The 21,672-nt window shown below is 47.8% G+C and overlaps 1 protein-coding gene across 4 annotated transcripts in view; it reads left to right on the top strand.

Annotated features, from left to right (window-relative positions):
* Positions 1 to 1,933: 1,933 nt before the first annotated feature.
* The window catches only part of AP3B2 (adaptor related protein complex 3 subunit beta 2), a 46,388-nt gene continuing 26,649 nt past the window's right edge, over positions 1,934 to 21,672 (top strand). For 2 of the 4 annotated variants that reach the window (XM_063142889.1, XM_063142888.1), the window contains exons 1-8: positions 1,934 to 2,451; positions 8,971 to 9,046; positions 10,050 to 10,124; positions 11,277 to 11,372; positions 13,715 to 13,875; positions 17,976 to 18,042; positions 18,602 to 18,784; positions 19,613 to 19,789. In XM_063142889.1, the coding sequence (XP_062998959.1) occupies positions 2,216 to 2,451; positions 8,971 to 9,046; positions 10,050 to 10,124; positions 11,277 to 11,372; positions 13,715 to 13,875; positions 17,976 to 18,042; positions 18,602 to 18,784; positions 19,613 to 19,789 (1,071 nt within the window). In that variant the 5' untranslated portion in view covers positions 1,934 to 2,215. Of the gene's footprint in view, positions 2,452 to 8,970; positions 9,047 to 10,049; positions 10,125 to 11,276; positions 11,373 to 13,714; positions 13,876 to 14,692; positions 14,711 to 16,929; positions 17,002 to 17,975; positions 18,043 to 18,601; positions 18,785 to 19,612; positions 19,790 to 21,672 lie in introns of those variants that run through there. The other 2 variants (XM_063142890.1, XM_063142891.1) reach the window with 2 other exon arrangements.

Genomic DNA, 21,672 nt, shown 5'->3' with positions numbered 1-21,672 from the left:
CCATAGTGCCAGTTCAGCCACTTTTTGTGGGTTCTTGCCACATGCCTGTACAGTGTGTTGTCCCATATGAGACTTGAAGAACATTGTGCTATGAACATTTGAGCATATTCGTATGAGTAGATGAACTCTAGGAAGCTGTTTTATATCAAGACAGACTATTTGTCCATCAGGCCTGGGATTGTCCACTCCTGGGGGCAAAATTTGGTTTCAGAGAAGGTCTGTGGGCCTGCCTGCTTTCCAGTTGTGGGCGGAGCTGAAGGCAAAAAGGGGTGGAGCCAAAATCCCAGCAGATTTTACTTTAAAGCTCTTTAAGCCTTAGAAGAGAGGAAAACGTTCCAAAGCTAGAAAACCACTTAATAATCAAGGGTCATGGGGAAGGGGCCACGTGAGGACACACAGGTGGACCAGATTGGGACTCCAGGCAGGCCAGATGTGGTCCATGGGCCTGAGGTGCAATACCCTGGTTTACTGTCCTTCAGGGTGACCCTATGGAAAGGAGGACAGGGCTCCTGTATCTTTAACAGTTGTATAGAAAAGGGAATTTCAGCAGATATCGTTTGGATGCATGCAGCACCTGGTGAAATTCCCTGCAGTTCAAGCTGCAGGAGCCCTGCCCTCTTGACCAGATACAAAATAGGGCAGGGCTCTTGCAGCTTGAACTGTTGTGATGAAGAACATCATAAATAAATGAAGAGGAGATTTCACCAGGTGATGCATGCATACAAATGACACCTGCTGAAATTCTCTTTTCTATACAACTCTTAAAGATACAGGAGCCCCCTGTCCTCCTTTCCATATGGTCACCCTACTGTGTCTAGGAGCATCTCTGCAGGGTTTTTCCCATCAGCTGCTCTCTGAGCCTTTTAGCTGGAGGAGCTGGGCATTGAACCTGGCTGAGACCTTCTGCATGGGAAGCGTCCACTCGACCTCTGAGCTGTGATTCCCTCCCTTATTTTCTGCACCAGCCTTCTCAACCTGCTGCCCAGAAGATGTGATGTTGGACTACAGCTCCCATCCGCTAACATGGATTTTGGCCATGCTGCTAGGCACAATGGGAGTTGTAGTCTGACACAGCTAGAGGAGGCTGGGGTGGGAAAGGCATTGTTAAACATGGGTTCAAATCCCCATTCAGTTATGAGGCTCACTGGGTGATCTTGAGCCGCTCTCTATCTCTCAACCTAGCCCTACCTCACAGGGTTGTTTTGAGGATAAAATAGGGCTGGGGCTGCTGGGAGTCCAAAACATCTGGAGGGGCCCAGGTTGGAGACAACTAATGTGTGCTGCTTGGAGAATATAGTGCGGGATATAGGAATGCAATAAAAACATAAATAAGGCCTGTCCTTTTTTTCAGAACTGTCCTGTTTTTGAACGAAGGCGCGTTCTGGTTTGTTTATTTATTTATTACATTTCTATACCGCCCAATAGCCGGAGCTCTCTGGGCGGTTCACAAAAATGTGATGTTGGATTTCTCCTCCTACTTAAGGGAGGGCACGATCCTATGACCGTTGAAACAGAAAGAAGTCCTACAACTCCCAGCATGCCCCAGCCAGACCAGCATTAGGATTATGCTTTGAGTCCTTTTATCCATGCCGCCAAGCGAGGTCAACTCCTATCCTGCTCCTTGGGTGGCTGAGCGTAGTAGGCGCCTCGGGTTAGATCCCCTCCCTCCGGCCCTTTTCCCCCGCGGTAGCGCGGCGTGAGGGAGGCGGGGAGCAGCTTCTTCGCGCGGCCACCGGGCGGCGCCGCTCCCGGCTTCGTAGCCGGCCGGCGGGCGTCTAGTATCGCCGGCTTCCGCGGCGTCTGGTTTCAGGAGCCAAGGGGGCGAGGCGAGGGACGGCGCTTGGCGGCTGGCTGCGGGCGGAGTGGCTGGGAAGGGCCCCAAGACACGCCCCCGCCCCGGCAAGCCAGCGAGTCGAGCGGGGAGGCGGCGGCGGCGGCGGCAGCGGAGGGACTTGCAAACGTGGCTGGCCGGGCTGGGCGCCTGAGTCCAAAGCGGCCACTTGGAGAGCGCCTCCGGCAGGACTGGACCCGGCACGGTGTTCCCCTGCCTCTCGGAACCGGGGGCGCTCCGCCGGCCGCCTTGCCTGGGGAGCCTCCTCCTCCTCCGCGCCGCCTCGCAACTCCGCCTTTGTCTGGGTGCGCGCGGGCGACCTGCAGCGCCGAAGACGCGCCGCCGTCGGTGGTGCCTGCGCCCCCCGCGCTCGCCTCCTCGGCCATGCAGAAGCTGCTGCAGCAGCTGCCCGCCAGCGCGGCCAACTTGGTGAAGTCCCAGCAGGCGGCGGCGGCGGCGGGCCAGGAGGCCAAAAGCCCCGTCCTGGTGCCCGATGGCGCGCAGCAGACGTGGTACAGCACCCTGGAAGGCGACGAGTTTCGGCTCCTCAAGGCGCCCGACCAGGAAGCCGCCCCCCGCCAGGAGAGCAGCCTCGACGGCGGCGTGGCGCAGCCGCTACGGTAGGGCGGGTGGGCGCAGGGCGCTGCCCTCGACATGACCCTCCCGGCGCTTTTCCCGGGTGCCTTTATGGATTTTGGATTGGTCACAGTTATAGCCTGCCTTTTCCTCCAAGGAGCCTAAAGCGTACATGGTCCTCTTCCTCGTCTCCGTTTTATTCTCACAACAACCCTGCGGAGTAGGTTAGGCTGAGAGCCGCTGATTGGCCTGAGGTCACCCTGTGAGCTTCCGGGCCAAGTGGGGACTAGAACCCGGGTCTCCCGAGTCCTAGCCCAACACTCCAACCACTACACCGCACTGGCTGCCTTTCAAGTCAAAGCATTCAAGATTATTGTTATGGAGTCACCAAATGTGTGTGGCGCTTTAAGGAATGCAGCGGGGCAGCTCTTGCCTTCGGTGCAAGCTCTCTGCCCCAAGCAGTTTACAGTCTAAAAAATTGACCCAGAAGAGATGGAGGCTAGGTTAATCAAGGAAAGAAGACTCATTCCTTTGGGGAGGGGGGTCATTTAAACCAGGTTAGCCACCTCTTAGCTCTCTTTAGGCTGCAGTCTCATGTACGCTTACCTAAGAGTAAGTCCCATTGGACTCCGTGGGGTCCAAGTAGACATACATAGAACTGAGTTGTTAATCACCTTTTGTGGGGTTTTTGTAAAAGAATGGACTCCCCCCCCCCCCTCCTCCATCCCTTTCAATGCATACTGAGTGGTAGTATCCTGAGTGGTAGTATCCTCAGAGTGCATACTGAGTTAATGCGAGGACTGTTGCACCCAATTAAAGAAATCTTAGTCATATGAAAAAGGCAGTAGTTCTACAAGAAAAAAAAGAACGTACTTAGTTTTTTGTGACGGATGCGTCTGTCACAGCAAGCAGCATTTTAGTATTACCGTTCTTTCTCATGTGAGAGAAAGGATGCTTCTTCTTAGATGCACTTTGCCACCTGCAGTTCTTATTAGTACTTGTCTTGATGACTTTTTTTTAAAAAAAATGCTCCCCAGTTAATTGGATGCACCATTTTCATTGTTCAAACTGTTTTTAAATGGATTATGCTGACCAATTGCTTGACTAGGAATGCAATTCTAAACTCACTTTACCAGGGAGTAAATCCCATTGAATGCATTGGGATTCACTTCTGAGTAAACATTCTTAGGATTGTGCTAAATATGTCACAGCTTTAGTTCGTACCTTTTCTTCTTCTTCTTCTTCAAAGGAACAGGTTCTTGTCTGTTTTCTGGAACAGGAGAGGGGTGATTTGTAGAACTTTTTAAAAATTTGTTTTGATGCCTTCCTCCAGTCATTTGGAGCTGAGACCATTAGCTGCCTTCAAAACCTCATTGCCCTGCGTTTCTGTGAGATCACTGGTTCATATCTAGTAGCTCCCTTTTGAGTTGTTTTAGGTTTTTAATGCAGGAGGTACCAGTTCAAATCCCACTGCTCAGCTATGACACTCTGGGTAGCTTTGGCAGTAATTGCTGCTGGTCTTGCTGGTCTGAGAACAGAGTTCTGAGGAGAAATGGAATACGAAACATGAAGCCATTTTGTACCCTGAAAAGTGCTGTAGAAATTAAGACTGCAACAAAACACCAGATAGGTGGTAGCATTGCCAAATGGCGTGAGGTTTTAAGCAAGAACAGACTTGGGATAATGAGAGGATGCACATTAAAAGTCACATAACGTTGCATATGTGCAACCCTTGGCAAATGCAAGGGGAACATGGCTCCGTGGACTTGCAGTCATGAAGACTACAAGAATGGATTTCTGCCTCCATTCATCCCGTCATTCAGTGCATGCCTCTAAGCAGAGAAAGGAATCTAAATGTCCTGATGGATGGTTCACATCTGATTTCTCTTGGCTTGAGATACTTCGCCACTGAAGGTGTGAACAGACTCGTCTCAAAAGGATTCCAAGTGCGCCTTACATTTGTAATGGTTGATTTCACACATTTAAATTATTGGGGCTGTTCACACAACATGCTAAACCACACTCCGTGGTTGAGTGTGGGTTGTTTTGAACCATGGGTTAGTGTGTTGTCTGAATGCAGCACGTTTTCTGCAGGGTGGCTTGTTAAACACCCTGAACAACCCAACAACAGTCAAAGGTTTCTCAAATTGGCTTGTTTGAGAAAATAAGCCACACTGCATGGTTAACAAGCCACCATGACTGTATTCAGACAACACGCCCACAATTCAACAAACAACCCATGATTCAAAACAACCCACCCTCAACCACTGAGTGTGGTTAGTGTGTTGTATGCGAACAGCCCCACTGTTTGATGCCGCACTCGTCCAATGACGAATGTGTGTGAACCGGGCCTTTGTGCCTACATGGAATCAAAGAGCCGGAGCTGTTGTTAATGAATGTCAAGTAAAAGTGAGTGACTCTTTTTGTTTTGTTTAGGGTGCAAGCAGCATTGCTGGGAGTTGTAGGAATTCTTTCTGTCTAAGCATGAATAGAATTGCGTCCTTTACTTTTAAAGGGTCCCGTTTCTGTCCGTAATCCGCTAAGGTTTCCTGTCCATCTTCCATCTTGACTAGGCATTACTTCCAGAGGCGGACTGGGGAAAATGGCAAAGCCAGCCCTACCGTTAGGCAGAGTGAGTCAGCTGTCTCAGGCAGTTGCCATGAAAGGGCAACAAACTGTTGGGTATTGTGGTATCTCTATAGCCAGGGACGGGAGAGATGCTTGTGAGATTTCATGTTTCAGCTGCCAAAATAACTTGACCAGCCTTGGGTACTATGTACCTTGATGTGGGGCGGGCAGCAAGGAAGCAAAATGTCTCGGAGTCACCCCAGCCCTGGGGAAATGCATTGGCATGGATCAAGCATAATGGAACGCCGTCCCCTCCATCACCATCCAAAGGAGGTGCCAAGGAGATGGAGTCAGAATCTGCAGCAGGCATATAGAGGCTGAAACAAAGTTGGAAGGCTTTAATGAGGAAATGGTTGCCACCAAGGCATGCAGCCCACCATTTTGCATTCCCCACCCCCACCCCCGGCTGTGGCTGGCTGGACATTGGCAGCTTCCTAGGGGAGATTTACAGCTGGCTGCATGTGGTCGCACCTAGGTGTTGAATGCCCGGCGTGGACATGTTGGCATGGCTGAGCGCAGGGCAAGTGAAGTGCTTCGCATTGACGTTGCTGTGGCAACTGCCTCTGAGTCACGGCGGCTTCTCCCTTTCATGCGGCAGTGAATGAATTCCTGATGGGGATAAATATTTCACAGGCTGCTGTGGGTTTGGGTTCCATTTGTACAGACAACTTGTCAGGATCAAGTTTCCTTTTGTGTCCCTGTCTTTCTTGTGTCTTCGTTTCTTTAATCACCCCCCACCCACCCTGTGGTGGGGAGCATCTTGTGGAGAACAGAAGAGCCATTACTCTACACCAGGCTTGTACACCAATGACCATGCTGGCTGGGAATGATGGGATTTGTAGTCTGACACATAGGGAGGGCACCAGATTTGGGAAGGGGGCTGTATGCTCATGAGATGTGGCCTACAAGGGGTGTGCATATATGTGGATCACCAGCCGTGTCCCCACCACCATAGTATGTGTGAGAATGTAGCTAGACTTGCCTCCTCCCATGAGCCTTTTGGGTTTTCTTTGAAACTCTTCAATGGAAAGAAAAAGCTGGCTTGGGATTTGTTCTTTTCATACTAATCTGACATTAGTGACAAGAGTATCATGACTGTAGTCTTCATCTACAATTCAAAGTGCCAGATACTACTCATGAAGCCATATTCAAATCTTTATTAATAATAATGATGATAATAATAATAATAAATAAGGCTTGAGTTCACATTATCTGAAAGACCGCATTCTCCAATATGAGCCTGCTTGGGTTTTAAAATCTTCCAGGGAGGCCTTTCTCTCTCGGTCCAGCCAATGGGAATGTGACACAGGGCCTTTTTGGTGACTGCTCCCTGGCTCAGGAACTCCTTGCTGTGGGAAGTTAGGTTGGCTTCCTCTCTGTGGTCTTTCCATTGGCTGGCAAAGATTGTCTTTATTCAGGCAGGCCTTTGACATGTAAGCTTTCACTGGCTGAGTGCTGGCTACATCTTTTACTGTTGCGTTTTTAACTGACTTGTTTTGATGCTATGTTTTAACCAAGATTTTGTTTTAATCTGGATTTTATTTGTGTTAACTGCCTCGGGCACCATTTTTTGGAGGGAGGGCAAGCCATAAATTTAATAAATAAATGTAGGGTTCCCATGCCTTGTTCATAGAAAATTATAGCTTATGGTTTCAACACCTGCCCTCTTCTGTATCTGGTCAAGAGGGCAGGGGTCCTGCAGCTTTAACAGTTGTGATGAAGAGGAAATTTTACCAGGTGCTGCATGCATAAAAATGACACCTGCTGAAATTCCTTTTCAGTACCGCTGTTAAAGATATAGAAGCCCTGTCCTCTTTTCCAAATGGTCACCCTACTCTTCACTCCTGTGCCAAGTCCTGACCAAAAATGACTCACTCCACCCTCCACCCCCATGGGTAGCTTGGAGCTCTAAGAAAAATGTTCCTGTGTAGCGGGGGTGAAAATCAACACCCACACCCACACACCGCATCTGTAATTTATCAAGAAACTGAGACATTGCTAAATGCTACAATAGACTTCCTCAGCTTGGGGCCCTCCAGATGTGTGGGACTACAACTTCCATCATCCCCAGCCATCATGTCCTACTGTCGCGATGGCTGAGGATGATGGGGATTGTGACCCAACACGTTGTGAGGGCCCCAGGTTCGGGAAGGCTGAGCTACACGCTGGTGTTGTTCAGGCCTGAGATTCGTTTAATAAAAGTGGGATCTGGGAGTCTCCATGGAAACCCTCACGGAGCTATAGGGGACGAGAGGAAGAAGGGTCTGAGCGATCCACTGTGGGATAAGATCTTTCTCTCCCCACCTCACCCCGGTCACCATAACAACCACAGATAAAACATTAGGTTTTGAAGTGTGGTAAAATATCCCTCAGGATTTTTGAGGCACAGGAGAGTCATAAAGTTTGTCGTTGAGCCAGTAGGCTCTTCCTGCCAGTTAGACCGATTACTTCGGAGGATTTCTCCCCCCTTTTCATTCTCCCTTCCGTTCTTGGGCCTCTGGTTCAGTGAAGGAGGTCTTTCTCAGAGCTTGTAAGGAAGCCAGGAGCTGCCCCAGTTTTCTTGCGGCTTTGGGTTTCCCTGCAGGCTTTTCTTTCTCCCCATTTGCTTTAGCACCATCTGCTGTTGTTTGGAGACAGCTCTCGTGTATGTGTGTGCTTGCATGTATACGCGCAAACACAGACAAACAATATACCTATATACATACGTACAATCCTTTACCCTGGCCTTCCCCAACTTGGTGACTTAACAGAAGTTTTGGACCAATCCTCCCCACCAGCCCCAGTTTGGTAAAAACGGATATACAGATTGGGATGAGGATGACGGACATTGTAGTCCAACACATCTACTGTGCACCAGGTTCAGGAATCCTTTCACGGTTTGGAAGCTGTGCTGAAGCACAGGGAAGTTCTATGGCTCTCCCACACCTGTATGAGACCCCATAGTATCTGCGCGTGCATTAATGCTTCGGCTATCAGGCGGTATAAAAATGTAATAAATAAAATTTGCCAGGAGTCCCTGAAGACTCTGCCCAGGAGACCACTCAGGGAAGGCCAGGGTCAGAGTCTATTGTTGGGGTAGGCCCAAGGAAAGGCCTTTAAGTCAGGGGTGCTGAACCTAGGCCTCTTCCTTTTTCTTCCTTCCTCTTCGTCTTTCGTTTTCTTCTTTCTCTTCCTTCTTCCTGTTCTCTGTACATAGAATCATAGAATAATAGAGTTGGAAGGGGCCTATAAGGCCATCGAGTCCAACCCCCTGCTCAGTGCAGGAATCCACCCTAAAGTACTCGGAGGTATTTCTTCTTCCTCTTCCTTTTTCTCCTTCCTCCTTTTTTCCTCCTCTTCTCTGGACTCAGATGTATGTACGTATCTCCACGTCATTGTCTATTACATGTATCTAGCAAAGCGGCTCTCCAGCCCATGAAAGCTTCCAAAGGAAGTGAGGCAGGTGGCTACTAGAAGGAGGGCTTTCTCCTCTGTGGCACCCCGGTTGTGGAATGAGCTCCCCAGAGAGGTCTGCCTGGCGCCTACACTGTACTCCTTTTGTCACCAGCTGAAGACCTTTTTATTCTCTCAGTATTTTAACACTTAATTTTAACTTAAATTTAAATTTTACTGTTCTATCTCTGTATTTTAATCTTACATCAATTTTGCTGCGTGGTTTTATCCTGGTTGTGCTTTTTATATTGTATTTTGTAATTGTGCTTTTAACACGTTGGTTGTTTTATGATGGTTTTAATTTTTGTGAACCGCCCAGAGAGCTTCGGCTATTGGGCGGTATAAAAATGTAATAAATAAATAAATAAATAAATAAAGCAAGCTTCTGCCATAATAAACTTGTTTAGTCTCTAAGATGCTGCAAGGTTCTGTTGCTGCATCAACAGACTATCGTAGCTCCCCCTGTGGAATTCCTGTGACGAGAGCCCTTTGTCTTTATGCAGGCATGACGATCTAAAGGAGATGCTGGACAGTAACAAGGATTCGCTGAAGCTTGAGGCCATGAAGAGGATTGTTGCGGTGAGCACCCCCTTGCGACTAGGCTGTGGCACAAGGTTCAGGAGCCTTCCTCTTAGAGGCAAACGTGGAGCCACCTGCCCGGTTTTGCCACTGACAGTCCTGAGTTCAGACAACACGCTAACCCATGGATCAACAAATAACCCATGGTTCGACAACAGCCCACACTCAACCACTGAGTGTGGGTTAGCGGGTTGTGTGAACCCAGTCATCATATTGTTGCTGGGGAAATCTATCCCTGCTCCACCCCAGCTACTGTGAGGATTACAGCAAAGCTGAGAGGGAGCAGGAAAATCCCACGGGGTGGCAGATTCCTCCTCATTAAAACCCACCAGCGCGTCAACCCTATAAACCCTGGCTCCACTGCCCCATTGGACATGTCTTCCTTCATTCTTCATTAACCCCTCCAGACCCATGCAGCAACCAGTACTTCCCCTAGATGTTTAAGGGAATTCAGCATGTTGAGTCCTCCCTACCCAGCTGATGCACTCTTAGAGGGAATGCTTCTTACCAGGAACGCTTGATCCTTTTAATAAACAGCTTTGGTGGTCGGGGTGTTGTGTGATCTACATTTTTTTGTTTACTAGCATCCTGAGGTCTACCAACTGGCACCAGGTGCAAAATAGTGGCTCAAGCCGGTCGAAGTATGTTCTGAATCAAGGAACAGGGTGCCTCTGAGCATGTGCTCAGCCTAGGAAGGAAGCTCAGAGCTCCTTACACACTTCTGGTTTCCTTCCAAACATTCTTTTTCAGAAATTTAATTTAAGAAGAGGGAGACTTTTTAATTGCACTTCAAAGTCAGAAACCCTTACCAATTTGCTGCAAATCACAGAGTTCTACCAGTAAACCGTCTGCCCACCTTTGACTTTAGTTAACGGAGCTGAGAGGATGCCAGCATATACCAAGTGGCAGTGCGACCGGGAAAGAAATGGTTGGTTAATTAAAGAGGGAACCTACGCAGGGAATGCAGACTGGTTACCTCACTGCTTCTTTTCCTAACCTCCAGATGATTGCTCGAGGCAAGAATGCATCTGATCTCTTCCCTGCTGTGGTAAAAAATGTCGCTTGCAAGAATATAGAGGTAAGCAATTCTTTGCCGATGATGATGACAGTTGCCTAGGTCATTGCCTAAGAAGAAGGCCTCTTTTTGTAGGGGTTGCTGGTAGCTTTTAGAGATGGTCTCAGCCAGCTGCTAAGGGAAGAGGGCCTTTTTTGTGATGGCACCCTTGTTGTGGACTGCCATCCCTGGAGAGGCTCACCTGGTGGTCTTTTCAGTGCCAGCTGAAGACATTTTTGTTTCTCCAGGTTTTTCAGTCCTTCAGTTTTGTTTTTAAATAAGTTGTGGTTTTTTATCTATCCTGCTGGTGGTTTTTACTCTGGTTTTGTTCTATTTTAAAATTTTCATGGTTTTATATTCTGTTTTATCATGTTGTATTTTAGGGGTTTAATTTTTGTGAGCTGCACAGAGAGCTTTTGCAATTGAGAGATGTAGTAGTAGTAGTAGTAGTAAAATAGTAGTAGTAGTAATTTTCCCAACCTAGGCGCCCCTGTATGGTGTTCCACAATTCCTGCCATCTCCAGCTAGCATGGGCAGTGATCCGGGATGATGGAAATTGTAGTCCTAGGCTAGAAATAGCTGCCCTAGGTTGAACAGCTACCTTGCCTGTATGAGGTGTTTAGCGAATTAATCTTGTGAATAATAGAAGTGCTCTCTCAGAGGGCTCATGCTGGTTGCTGGAAGAAAAGTTGCAGGATTATTTAAGCTGATATAGCACTGTGGTTAGCATTCAAGCCAGGAAATTCCTTGGCTTGGAAATTCCTTGGTTCAAATCTTGGCTCAGCCATTTGTGTGGCATTGGATGAGCTGCTATTTCTGACCCACCCACCCCAAATCTGTAATAATACTGGCCTACCTTACAGCAATGTTCACTGCAAGTGACTGGTTAGTGAATTTGTGCTCTGGCGGAGAAACGTTTTGGGCCAGCTTTGTATGTAACAAAGTTAATAGAATGGAAACACCATGGCTAGAAGCAATTCTGGGAGCGGGGAGGAGACAAAATGGCAGCCAGTCCTGTCCTGGCCATTGGGAGGTGCCTTGCTGTTTCAGCTCACCTTTGGGTGCAGCCAATACTTCTGTTGTTCAGTAGTGCCGTAAATGTCGGGGAGACAAGAACCAGCAAGTGTTGTGTGAGCTCTGAGAAGGCCCTGACTACTGGTGCTATATCTCTGGCAGGTGAAGAAGCTGGTGTATGTCTATCTGGTCCGATACGCAGAAGAACAGCAAGACTTGGCCTTGCTCTCCATCTCTACCTTCCAGCGAGGCCTCAAGGTGGGTGTTGTGATGCATTCAGGAGGGCTGGTTCACTCTTTTCCTTGGCATCCAATGAGGCCCTGTTGCTCCCAGGGTGAGTGGCTGTGAGATGGACTGCTTAAGTTGCTTCCGGAGGGCCAGATGAGGTGGAATACAGAGGGCCTGGCCTCTCCTACCCTGTAAAGCACCATCCACACCAGTGGAGTGGTATAAATGATACTCTCCTCTGTGGGGCGTTTAGTGGGAGATGCTGGGCTTTTCCAGAGGCAGGAGAGTTGCAGGAGAGAAACCAACTTGACTCCCACCCTATATAGAGTAGCTTTCCCCCAACCTGGTGCCCTCTGGATGTGTTCTACTACAACTTCCATAATCCTCAGCTGGCTGTAGTCCCACAGATCCGGAAGGCTGAAGAAGAGGAAGGGAGGAGTATTTTTCTTTCCCTTTCTTTCCTGGGCTGGGCTTTTCTTTCATTTTCTGGAGGCAGCAGCAGCAGCAGCAATGTGCACCTTGAACCTTCTGCATAAGCAAAGCTAGTGGTGGGTGCCACAACACAGGCTCTGAACACCAGACCCAGCCGAGGCTACTCCCTGCTCAAGCCAAGCACCACCACTTGATACGCCTGAGGCAAGGGATAAAGCCCACCTTCCTCCAAACTATGTGGAGAAAGGGGTTTAAAATGGAGAAGGATTTTAATATATATAATAATGCGCTGTGAGTTATATCTGCAGAGGTGAATGATTGTCAGAGTGGGTGCTGAATGTGTAAACTTAAGATGATAAATGCCAAACAGACACGTGGGACTTTTGTGGTAGTTTAAAAACAAAACAATCAAAATTTATTTTTAAAAGTTCATAAGCTTTGTTTCAAATAACAACATTTAAAAACCTTTTTGAAACCTTTCATACAATCCGGTCACTCATTCACATTCGCGCTTTCCTTTCTCTCACACAATCACTCTTGAACTTTCTTTATTATCAGTATTGATTAATATACTTCCACTACGTGCACACCACACCCTAAAGACACCACTCATTACACTGACTCTCAAATTTCCCAGAACTTAAGTACCATAAACACAGAGAGCACTACAGACTCTAAGAGTCCCTAACAAGTCTCCCTGAAAAGGTTTCCTGAAAAGAACAAGAACAAGAACTCTGAAAAGAACTCCCAATCCTCTCCGTCATTCCCTTATATATACCACTCCTCCCCACTCCCAAGACATTCTAACTCCGCCCACTCAGGCCAACATTCTACAAACCACAGACTTACAAACTGCAGACATACATTTGGAATTCACTTGTGGGGTGTAACGCCACAGTGGGGGAAGCTCCCCTCCTGTCCCTGAGCCTTCTGCACATGTCCCAAGATTCAGCCAAGGGGGGCGGAGTCAGTGGTAACACAAGTACCACGGTTGGCTGACCATTGGGTTGAACCCTATCCTCCTGTGTCCTTTCCTTGGTTCATATATCTTGATGTTGCCTCCTAGCAGATCCACATGAGAAAAGAACCAGATACATATGGTGTATGGATCATGGACAAAGGGGGAAGGAGTTGAACCTACAATTAAAAAGTTCAGCATCCTGATTATTTGCTTCTCCCCTTTTTTTCACCTGGAAGGAGTTGAACACCTCTTCTTTGTGCTGCTTCCCCTGTCGTCGAGGCAGAAACAGGAGGAAACTAATTAGTAAAAGAAAGAGAGAAAGTAAAAAAGGAGAGATCCTAGTCAAGGATTGCATGTGTCATACCTGTTTTGGCCTTGACCAGGGTCAATGCCAAGTTTGACAGGGTCTTGGACAAGGTGCCCTCTGGGGGGGCCAAATCACTACCCTGCTGGACAACCCCCAAAGTGGGTTTACTGAGTGATGAGCGGTGCTCTCTCAATCCGTGTGAAGTGACCACAGCATCTTCATTCCCCCAGAATGCTTCTGGGCCCTGACATAGTGTATGTTGGAGGCAAGGCCCAGAGGCATTGTGGGTAAGCTTGCCTGGCATTTCTCATCTAAAACAAAGAAATAACTGGATGCATGCTCCAGCTGCCACATGCGCCAGGATTTATCTGACCATGCTATTCAGTGATCCCGACAGCAAGGAATCCTCTCTCCCAGGAATTGTCGTATTCATCCATTTAAAGTGGTTTTATCCCTCTCCCCAGCCTAAAGAGGTTCCTGGAGCAAATTATATGCAGTCAGTAAAATGGCTGCACACTCCCCTCTCATCTCCCTTGATACAGCCTACTGGTAAGACTGCTGGTATTGATGCCGCTGTTGCAAAGGAGTGTGGAGGGGAAAGAGTTTGAGCTTTCCTGCTGCAAAACTGCCCTGACCTTTGAGTGCCTGCTCTAAACCTCCCCTTTGCTGCAGGATCCCAATCAGCTGATCCGAGCCAGCGCCCTCCGGGTTCTCTCCAGTATCCGCGTGCCTATCATTGTGCCTATCATGATGCTGGCCATCAAAGAGGCAGCGTCGGACATGTCCCCGTATGTGCGGAAAACGGCAGCTCACGCCATCCCCAAGCTATACAGGTAAGTGGGAGCAAAGGCCTGCTTCTTCTTCCTCTTTAAGAACATCCGATGAGCCCTGTTGGGTCAGGCCAAAGGCCTGTCTCATCCACCGTCCGCTTTCCCACAGTGCCCAACCAGATGACCTCATTTGCTGCTGTTCCCCAGCATACTGCCTCTGATCCTGGACACAGCACATAGCCATCATGATTAGTAGTCATTTGACAGCCCCGCCCCCCGAATTTGTCTTATCCCCTTTCGAAGCTGTCCAAGTTGGTGGCCACTGTGGCAATGAGTTCCGTAGTTTGTGCACTGTGTGACAAGGTACTCCTTTTGGTCTGTCCTGAAATTCCCACCGTTCACCTTCATGGGATGACCCAGGTTCTAATTTTATGGGAGATGGAGAAAAACATCTCTATGTCCACTTCCTCCACACCATGCATGGTTTTACACACCTCTACCACGCTTCCCTTCACTTGCCTTTTTGCTAACCTAAAGAATCTGAAATTTTGTAACCTTTCCTCATAGGGGAGTTTCTCCCATCCATGGATCATTTTGGTTGCTTTTTTCTGCACCCTTTCCAGTTCTACAATATCCTTCTTGAGTTGTGGATCCTCTAATGCCCTTTTACACAATAGAGTAACTTGTGACATGATGTTACAGTTTTGAGTAGCCTTGGGAATTGTTTCTCCTGCAGTTCAACTGGTAACGCACTAACCCTCGTCAAACTGCCTGCAACACTATGTTCAAGTGGTCTCCGCATCACGGTGTGCTTTTGTATCTTTCTGTCCTGCTGTTAAAAACACAGTGAGGCGCACAGGGATCAAGCTGGTGTTTTTATCTTCAAACCGAGAAACATGTAAGCATATGTCTCTGGGTTCACTGTGAGAGCCAGTGTGGTGTAGTGGCTAAAGTGTTGGACTGGGAGTCAGGAGATCTGGGTTCTAGTCCCCACTCGGCCATGGAAACCCACTGGGTGACTTTGGGCCAGTCACAGACTCTCAGCCCAACCTACCTCGCAGGGTTGTTGTTGTGGGGATAAAATGGAGAGGAGGAGGATTATGTATGCCACCTTGGATTCTTTGGAGGAAAAAAGGTGGGATATAAATATAATAATTAATAATAATATATCATCTTAGTGCTCGGGACAGATGTTGTATTGCCCCCCCCCATTAGAAACAGTGAACTTCATGACTCAGTGGGGATTTGAACCTGGGCCTCCCCAGTCCTAGCCAGACACTAACCACTACAGCACACCAGCCATGTTAGTCTGTGGTATGAAAACAATAAAGAGTCTGTGGTACCTTAAAGACTAACATCATTTTATTACTAAGGCATGAGCTTTCATGGGCTAAACTCACATCATCAGATGCAGGAATGGATAGAAACACAATGGAAAAGTCAGTTGCAGGCAGATAGAAAGCAGACATTCCATTTCAATTTAAAGAGACATCTACAAAAACACAGTAAACTACAACGTGGGACTCGAACTCCACAGACTGTAATTTATTTTTTTAAAAAAAATTTATTTAAGGATTTTTATGCCGCCATTCAGCCAAAAAAGGCTCTCACGGCGGCTTACAAAAGTATTTCTTGACAGGCCCTGCCCACAGGCTTACAATCTAAAAGACATGACACAAAAGGAAAGGGGATTGGGAGGGAGGAGGAGGAGGTAATTCTATGGGTTCGGTATGCCAACACGCCACGTACCCTATGTCACTACTTACCCTACAACAACATTGGTGCAACTTGGTTGCTATCCTTAACTCGCCCAGCACAAAAGGGGACTAAAAAAACAACAAGCCATGCAAAAAGCCCATTTGAGCAACATCAGTCACAACTCATTGCGCTCGTTACTGGCTGACATGGCCACGGTGCCCCCTTGTTAGCCAGCTCATCCCCGCACGCTCGCCCCCCCCCCGGAGGAGGCTGCGAGGGCCCCCCGTGCACACTTGAGAATAAGAGGTGCCCAGGTCAGCTGGGGAGCACTATATGGGTGAATAGCTCCTCTGTGGATCACTTGGCCCTTTGGGCTCTGGTAGACCCTCTGAGCAATGTCTATACTGTTTTGCTGCTGGCCTAGCAGGCCGCCCTCTTACCAACTGGCTTCCTCATGAACCATGGTAGCAGCATGTACCCCACTTGTGCCCTCTGAGAGGCTTATCCCCTTACGCTCCCAAAGTTTCAATGAGCAGACAGTGGAGGGAGGCCTTGAACAACCACACCCCTCCCATTCTCTACAGCAGGGGTGTAGTCTTAATGACTAAGCCATTCAGGCAATTGGTTCAAGCCAAGTTCCAATGTGTTAAACTTAACAATGAATGTCAACTCTGAGGTCTCACCCTGAATTCTGTCTTTTTGAGGTCTGTTACTAAAGGACCTGGAAGGTTGAAACTAGGGTGACCAGATGAAAAGGAGGACAGGGCTCCTGTATCTTTAACAGTTGCATAGAAAAGGGAATTTCAGCAGGTGTCCTTTGTATATATGGAGAACCTGGTGAAATTCCCTCTTCATCACCACAGTTCAAGCTGCAGGAGCTATACTAGAGTGCCCAGATTTAAAAGAGGGCAGGGCACCTGCAGCTTGAACTGTTGTCATGAAGAGGAAATTTCCCCAGGTTCTCCATATATACAAATGACACCTGCTGAAATTCCCTTTTCAATACAACTGTTAAAGATACAAGAGCCCTGTCCTCCTTTTCATATGGTCACCCTATTGAAACGCTCCCCCACAGGTTTGTCGATGAGAGGGTTAAAAATTCATGTTCTCCCCGAGCAAAAACTGTGCCCTGGGAAATCACTGAGATCGGTTGTGAACCGTCCAAAGAGCTTCGGCTGTTGGACGGAATAGAAACGTAACACATGAAATAAATACACCCGAGGCTGGCCTGTAGAGATGGTGGGTTTTCCGTGGTGCCTGAGCCAGGTGGCTTCTGCTGATATGGGGCAGGACAACCTAATCATGGCGTGGCCATTGAGGAATGCAGATGGCAACCACAGCGTTGGGCTTGTGTGTCGTACCCGTGTTCCCTCCCAATGTGTACACATAATTTTTAATGCTGACCAGGAAGTAGAACAACTCAAAACAAAGAAGCAGAATTTTAAAGACATTTGCTTGTCAGTGTGCAGCTGACTGGTATGTTGCCTGTGTGTAAGTGGGGAGAAGAGAAATTTGGGGCCTGTTCAGAAATGTAGCTTTCTTTTATTCTGCAGTGTGTTTGTGCATGTGGAGACTTTTCAGCCACTGATATTGCTCTCCAAGGAAAAGAAAGTGTGACTCTGCAACAAAACATTGCAGAATGGAGCGTTCCTGTCAGTGCCGTCTTCTACGATACTCCATTTTATTACCCTGCCCACCTGATTTTTCCATTTCTCGCCCCCCCCCCCCGCCCCAACAGAAAGCTTCATTCCGTAGTGGGCTGTTTTGCAGTGTTTGTGTTTTTACTTCTGCAAACCACAGGGCTCCACCCAGCCTGCTAACACGTCTCTCTTGTGTGTATTTATTTATTTATTACATTTCTATACCGCCCAATAGCCGGAGCTCTCTGGGCGGTTCACAAAAATTAAAACCATTCAAAGTATAAAACAACAGTATAAAACCATAATATAAAATACAATATAAAAGCTCAACCAGATAAAAACAGCAGCAATGCAAAATTACAAATTTAAAACCATGTTATTTAAAATTTATAGATTGTTAAAATGTTGGGAGAATAAAAAGGTCTTCACCTGGCGTCTAAAAGCATATAATGTAGGTGCCAAGCGAACCTCCTTAGGGGGCTCATTCCACAGCTGGGGTGCCACAGCCGAGAAGGCCCTCCTCCTGGTAGCCACCTGCCTCACTTCCTTTGGCAGGGGCTCACGGAGAAGGACCCCTGAAGATGACCTTAGGGTCCGGGCAGGTACATATGGGAGGAGGCGTTCCTTCAGATAGCCTAGCCCCAAGCCGTTTAGGGCTTTAAATGTTAATACCAGCACTTTGAATCGGGCCCGGACCTGGACTGGCAGCCAATGAAGCTGGAAAAGGACTGGCGTAATGTGGTCTCGTCGGCCAGTCCCTGTTAGTAACCGGGCCATTCGGGACCCACCATTTTGGCATTGTGTTCTTGTCTCTCGTTCTTGCAGCCTTGACTCAGACCAGAAAGACCAATTAATAGAGGTCATTGAGAAGTTGCTGGCGGATAAGACAACGGTGAGTAAGGCTGGTATTTCTGAAAGGGTTTTTTGGGGTGGGGTTGGGGGAATGTCAGGAAAAAGAAACAAACCATAAGGTATCCTGTGGACACCACAGCTTTATTATGGTGTAAGTGTTAATCTACTAGCATGATGCTAGTTTTCATTGAAACTAGTCTATGAAAACTTACGCCATAATAAAAATGTTAGCCTTTAAGAAGCCGCGAGACTTTTTGTGGTGGGTGGGTTTTGTTGTACCTGACTACTACCCCTCTGGAATGTTCTTTTCCAGGGATCTCTTCTCCCTGATTGCCAGCCCCCTCCCTTGCTAATTTCCCCAGCAGAGTTTGGGCCTCTACAATTCCCATCTGGTGCGAATTGTAAAAGATGTTCCCACTTACCTATTTGCTGTTCATTTGATGTCAGCTTGGTGCTGTGTTCCCTAATAGGTTGGGATCTCCTTATCTCCATTGCCTAGAGAAGAGTTCTGAAAACAATGTCCCCTTCTAGGGTCACATGAGCCCCACATGATCCTTAATCACTGTACGTCCCCCATCCCTTTTGTTTTTCTTGCCCAGCTGGTGGCTGGCAGTGTGGTGATGGCCTTTGAGGAGGTCTGTCCAGAGCGCATTGATCTCATCCACAAGAACTATCGCAAGCTATGCAACCTGTTGATTGATGTGGAGGAGTGGGGCCAGGTGGTGATCATCAACATGCTGACACGCTACGCCCGCACCCAGTTCCTCAGCCCCAACCAAAACGTGAGTGATGGAGCAGGCAGGGGGAGGAGCCTGCAGATCAACCTTCTCCCACCTGGTGCCCTCCAGAAGTTGTGGACCATAATCTCCAGCTGTTGGCCATGCTGGCTGTGGCTGATGGGAGTTGAATTCCAAAACATCTGGAGGGCATCACACTGGGGAAGGCTGCAGTAGGATTACCTTGGACTGGAGACAGTTTCTCCCATCCTCGGGATGGGCAGAAGGTAGATCTCTAGATGCTTTGGACTTCAGCTCCCAGAAGTCCCTGCTAGCATGGCTAGTTGCCAAGAATGCTGGGAGTTGCAGTTCCAACAACATCTGGAGTTCAACCAGCTCTGCTAAAGATTAACATATTTCCACACACAAGAAAATCCATTCAAAAGAACTGCAATTATACTCCCTCGAACAGTATGATCTCCATCTTGGTTCTAAGATTGTCAGTGGCTTTAGCAAACGTGTTTCCATACATATCTGCCTCTGTGAGAAGGTAGCAAATTTCTGGACCTCTATTAAATCTGACTCTTTGCGTATGAGATTAAATACAAACCTTTCGCTTGGTGCTCTCTCTAGTGGGAAGTGGAGCAGGTAATGCAGCGGCTCTTCCAATCCCAAACATCTGGAGATCTACTTCATGCCCGCCTAAACTGTCATGACAAGAAGCATCCACAGATCTGTGTTTCTGCCCCAGCCTCTTGCCCAATTCAGTGCTTCTTGCCATATTCTGGAAATGGGATAAGTTATATTTTTTTAAAAAAAAGAAGTTGTGCAGGGACCGTCCTGAGATCTAAGCCATTCACCCTGCATGCCTCCCTTTCTCTTGTGCCTGACAAGGAGTCCCTCTTGGAAGAGAGTGCCGAAAAAGCATTTTATGGATCTGAAGACGAAGACTCCAAGGACGACAAGGCAGAGCCGGCATCCCTAGTGAAGCGCAAGCCTTACGTCATGGACCCCGACCACCGCCTGCTCCTGCGCAACACCAAGCCCCTGCTGCAGAGCCGCAATGCAGCGGTGAGCTCTTCTTCCCTGTATGCTTCCGGTCTAGGGGGATCTGCCCCTGAGAGTAACGTAGCTCCTCTTGCCTCACCGTCATTGACGCGGACGAGTGTCAGAGGACACGTCCCTTCATCAGCGCAAAGAGCCAAAAGAAATTGCCCTTTGGGTTTATGTGAATGCAGAATCACAGAGTGGGGGTGGGGAACCTCAGGTGCAGGGTCCCAATCCGGCCCTCGGGGGTTTTCTGGATGGCTGTGCCCCCTTTTATTTATTTATTTTCACCCCACCCAATGACCAACGTTCTCTGAGCAGATTACAAACACTTAAAAGATTCAAAGGCCATGCACGCAGTTAAAAATATAAAATGCAATACAAATATTTAAAAGAATTCGATACAATCCAAAACAAAACAAGACCCTTTGCCCCAACCAACAGTGTTCCTCCTCCTACACACACACACACACTAAAATGTTGAAATGACTCTCCTAAGGCTTAGCTACTGACAGCAAGAGCTCTAAGTTAGAAGATGCTGCTATTTGGGATGTTTTGTTGACCACTCCCTCTGTTGCCTTTAGCCCCACCCCTTTGGAATGTGGCCCCCAAGTGCTTCTTTGTAATGGAATTCGGCCCTGGGGATCAAAGAGGTTGTGCACCGCTGTAGTAGAGTTTTCTTCTTTCTGTCCTAGCCATCTTGTGGATGGTCTTGAGCGGTACGGAAGTTCCAGATTCCTGGGGTCTTCAGCTTGCTGGCACTGTACATATGGCTTTTCTTCTTCCCTCATGGCCCCAGGTCATCTTGGCCTGGTAGATACAGCATATAGGATAGCATGAGAACATAAGAAGAGCCGTGCTGGATCAGACCAAGGGTCCATCTAGTCCAGTACTCTTTTCCCGCAGTGGCCAACCAGCTGTTGACCAGGAACCCACAAGTGGGACACCATGTTCCCTGGTGCCTAGTGTATATAGGCTTTCTGTCTCTGATACTGGAGGCAGCCCATAGTCTTCTCCTCTGGAAAACTGTCTAACCCCCTTTTAAGGCCATCCAAATTGGTGGCCAATACTACATTTTGTGGTAGTGAATTCCATACTTTGACTATGTACTGTGTGAAGAAGTCCTTCCTTTTATCTGTCCTGAATCTCCCACTAATCAGCTTCATGCAATGACCCCATTGGGTTCTAGTATTTTGAGAGAGGGAGGAAAATGTCTCCCTATCCACATTCTCCACACCAGGCATAATTTAGAATTTTGTACCCTTCTACCGTGTCCGTCTCCCTATAACTTTCCTTCACCAACCCACTCCCTTCCAGTTGTCTTTGGATTACGACTCCCATCATCCCCAGCCAGTATGGCTATTGGCTAGGGATGGTGGAGTTGCAGTCCAAAAAGAGAAGAAAAGATCTGTCAGATGCCTGAAAGAACTTTTATTATGCCCAACATGTTTTGCAAAGGACATTCCTTCCTGTGTGTTGCAAAGAGTCTTTCTAATCTTCTGCCTTAAAATGCTCTTTTCTGCTTTGGGACACATAACTGCCTTCCCCTGAATTCTGGGAGTTGCAGTCCAACATATCCAGAGGGCTGCTTTATTTTATTTATTTTTATTTATTTATTATTGCATTTATATTTATATTTTATTTTTATTTAGACTATTTTTATCCCGCACCTCAGCCAAAAGGCTCTCGGAGTGGCTTACAATGTATCAATAAAGAAGACAGTCCCTACCCTCAGGCTTACATTCTAAAAAAAGACATGACACACAAGGAAAAGTGTACGGGGAGGGAAGAGGCCACCTTTTTTCCTCCAGGGAACCCAGGGCAGCATACATGATCCTCCTCCTCACCATTTTATCCTCACAACAACAACCCTGTGAGGTAGGTTGGGCTGAGAGTCTTTGACTGGC

This window comes from Elgaria multicarinata, chromosome 16 (genome assembly GCF_023053635.1).
Source record: "Elgaria multicarinata webbii isolate HBS135686 ecotype San Diego chromosome 16, rElgMul1.1.pri, whole genome shotgun sequence".
Taxonomy (NCBI): domain Eukaryota; kingdom Metazoa; phylum Chordata; class Lepidosauria; order Squamata; family Anguidae; genus Elgaria; species Elgaria multicarinata.
This window is presented reverse-complemented; position numbering and strand designations above follow the sequence as displayed.